Source organism: Corvus brachyrhynchos, unplaced genomic scaffold (genome assembly GCF_000691975.1).
Source record: "Corvus brachyrhynchos isolate BGI_N302 unplaced genomic scaffold, ASM69197v1 scaffold155, whole genome shotgun sequence".
Taxonomy (NCBI): Eukaryota; Metazoa; Chordata; class Aves; order Passeriformes; family Corvidae; genus Corvus; species Corvus brachyrhynchos.
In genome coordinates, this window is record NW_008238434.1 from 1,267,810 (window position 1) to 1,271,173 (window position 3,364).

General features: G+C 48.2%; 1 protein-coding gene across 1 annotated transcript in view; it reads left to right on the forward strand.

Moving 5' to 3' along the window:
- Window positions 1-3,364, forward strand: part of HMCN1 (hemicentin 1) — a 185,525-nt gene that overhangs the window by 149,462 nt on the left and 32,699 nt on the right. The window contains 8 exon segments of the mRNA XM_017736452.1: window positions 157-284; window positions 661-817; window positions 994-1,115; window positions 1,299-1,463; window positions 1,642-1,749; window positions 1,890-2,027; window positions 2,171-2,305; window positions 2,539-2,808. Of these exon segments, the coding sequence (XP_017591941.1) occupies window positions 157-284; window positions 661-817; window positions 994-1,115; window positions 1,299-1,463; window positions 1,642-1,749; window positions 1,890-2,027; window positions 2,171-2,305; window positions 2,539-2,808 (1,223 nt within the window).

The following is a 3,364-nucleotide window of genomic DNA, read 5'->3' on the forward strand; positions in this document are numbered from 1 at the left end:
AAGAGTAAAATATGTGAGAAAACTCCGCGCCCCGATGAACGCATGGCACATTTAGGCCGTTGGTTGTGTCTCCTGAGTCATCTCTTGCTCTGCGCTGCCAGGGCAGCCCATGGCCCTGTGGATGGATGGTGGGCAGCACCATTTGCTCTGTTGCAGGTATTCCGTATTGGAGGATGGGTCCCTGCACATCCCCTGGGCACAGGTGGCTGACTCGGGCAGATACGTGTGCATGGCCACCAATGCCGTGGGCAGCGAGCGCCGGCGCGTCGACCTGCACGTCCTTGGTAAAGCTTGGGGCTGAAGCCGCTGACAGCAGGTTTCTTCTGCCAGAGGCAGTTTCAGTTTAGCCCCTTCTTAGCTGCTCTGGTAAAAAAAAAAAAAAAGGGAGAAATGTACAGTCTTAGGAATACATCCTAAGTATTCCTGAGAATGAACTATTTATTCCTTATCCTGAACTAGGAAGACTTGACGCACCCCGTGCTCTGTGTTAATCGGTTTACTGCTGTCAAATCAGTCTTTATAAAAATTAAGTCAATGTGTTCAGACAGTTCAGCTCAACATATTTAGGTGTGAGAGAAATGTGTGGGTGTGCATATATATATATATGTGTGTGTGTGTGTGTGTAATTGTTCTAAATAATTAGGCTTTGTTTGTCCTTAGTTCCTCCAGCTATTGCTCCTGGGCAGACGAATATCACAGTTACTGTAAATGTGCAAACCACTTTGCCTTGTGAAGCCACTGGAATTCCCAGACCAGTAATTAGCTGGAAAAAGAATGGGCATCTGCTTAGTGTTGACCAGAACCAGAATACATACAGGTGAGAGGTGTTTTCTGTTTCACTCTGGGTTTTAAGTTTTCAGGGATGATTTTGGCACTTGAAAAATCTAGCTGTGCTTAAACACTACCTTGTCTAGCCAGCAAATTCAGTGGGCTGATTACCTGAGAAGGAAAGAAGTATTTTAATGGCTTTTACTTTCTTTTTCCTTTGTTCAGACTTCTGTCTTCAGGTTCCTTAGTAATCATTTCTCCCACTGTGGATGACACTGCTGTCTATGAGTGCTCTGTGTCAAATGATGCAGGAGAAGATCAAAGAGCAGTTGAGCTCACTGTTCAAGGTACAGGGGATATTGCTATTACATGTGTGTGGCACCCAGAACTTCCTTGAGGTGTTCCAATGTTGAGATGAGATTTTCATTTCATTCCTCTTTGATACTGATATCCATAAGTCTCTGGTGTTTCCAAGGATTTGTAACAAGTGAACATGGGCAAATAACCTTTGCCCTGCTCTTCATTTTCAGTGCCCCCATCCATAGCAGATGAAGCCACAGAGCTCCTGGTAACAAAGCTGTCTCCAGCTGTGGTTTCCTGCACCGCCTCTGGAGTTCCCATCCCCTCAGTTCATTGGACCAAAAATGGCATCAAGTTGCTTCCTAGAGGAGATGGCTACAGAATTCTCTCTTCAGGTAATGTGCTGCAGGAAATCAGTGCAGTCAGGCACATCTGTAAGTAATGAATTACAGAAATGCAAACAATCCCCCAAAGATCCCCTCTCCAATGGCTTGGAATGAAATGAGGGATGCTGCAAGGGAGCACCTGTGTCTCGAGGATACTCTGCATGTTGTGGTGCTCTCTCTGCCCCAGGAGCTGTGGAGATCCCCTCTGCCCAGCTGGCCCACGGGGGCAGGTACACCTGCGTGGCCCGGAACGCCGCGGGCTCTGCCCACAGGCATGTCACTCTGCATGTGCATGGTAAGATGGAGGCTGAAGAGCAAGGCTGTTCTGGCAGCCAGCATTGCTACTTCAGCCTGCTCAGGTTGTGCAATTTTAGTGCTCTTCTGTATTTTCCTAGCCTTGAATGTTCTGCTTTTCCTTTTTCTTTCATTCCACAGAGGCGCCCGTTATACAGGCCCAGCCGGGGGCGTTGGATGTCATTGTGAACAATCCCATTGTGCTGCCCTGTGAGGCCACAGGCACTCCTCAGCCTGTGATCACATGGCAGAAGGAGGGCATCAACATCATCACCACAGGTATCCTCCCAAAGCCTGGGACCCCACCTGCTCCCATGACACAGACACCCATTTTCTTTTCTGAAACTTGGGTTCCTCCTCTCCGTTCATTTAAAACCAAACATCAAACCAGAAGTGGCATACTTCAATTATATTTGCTTTAGGGAACAGTTACATCATCCAGCCAAGTGGCAGTTTGCAGATTGCCAGAGCAGCTGTGGAAGATGGTGGCACATACATGTGTGTTGCTCAGAATCCAGCTGGCACTGCTCTGGGGAAGATCAAGCTGAAAGTTCAAGGTAAATCACCTTTTCAATGCCTTCTCTTGGTCCAAACACAATTCTGAGCAATAGAAAGGGACCTAAGTGCTTTCCTGTTTGATGTGATGCTGAACAGAGCCCAGCAGGTTTATTTCTTTTAGTTTGATGTCTGCTTTAGGATATGCTTTTAGAATTATTTTCACTAAGATATAAAGTGTTCCATGCTTCTTACAGCATCTACTTCTTTTAATAATTGTCTTTGTTCCTTCCAGTTCCTCCGGTTATCAAGTCCCACGTGAAGGAATACGTCATTGCTGTTGATCAGTCTGTCACTCTGCAGTGTGAGGCTGAAGGCTACCCTGGGCCAGAGATCAGCTGGCATAAGGATGGGCAACAGATAACAGAGTCCATGCAAAGGAGGATCCTGAGCACAGGAGCTCTGCAGATCCTGTTTGTGCAGCCCAGGGACGGCGGCCGCTACACCTGCACAGCGGCAAATCCCGCGGGATCCAGCACCTCCAGCACGGAGCTCACCGTGCACAGTGAGGAACTCTTCTGGGAGGGTGGGGGGCACTGCAACGGCTGGTCCAGACAGGCTGAGGACTCCCCACCCCTGGAAGTGTCCAAGGCCAGGTTGGACGGGGCTTGGAGCAACCTGGCTAGTGGAAGGTGTCTCTGTGCATGGCAGGAGGTTGGAATGAGATGGGCTCTAAGGTCCCTTCCAGCCTGTCACGATCCGCTAATGCAAGCGGGGGTCGTGATGGTTCGTTTATCGATCTCAGAGTGTAAAAGGACACTAGAGATTTCAGTTTTAATCAAAACAGTGCACCTTTATTAAGTGCCCACAACACAGTAATGCAATAGAAGAGAGTAAGAGGGAGAGAGAGAGAGAGAGAGAAACAAAGTAGAGAGGGGGAAAAAGAGAGGCAATAGCTACCAACGGATGAGACGAAGTCCTCGTGGTCTTCTGCCAATAGATTCGTCTTCTTTCCATGGGGAGATCTCTGACTCGGTTATTTCAGAAGGTCCCTTTATAGTCCTTTTCAGAAGCGAGGGGCAACTGGCCAAGAGGTTGGGAAATCTACAGCCATTGTTATG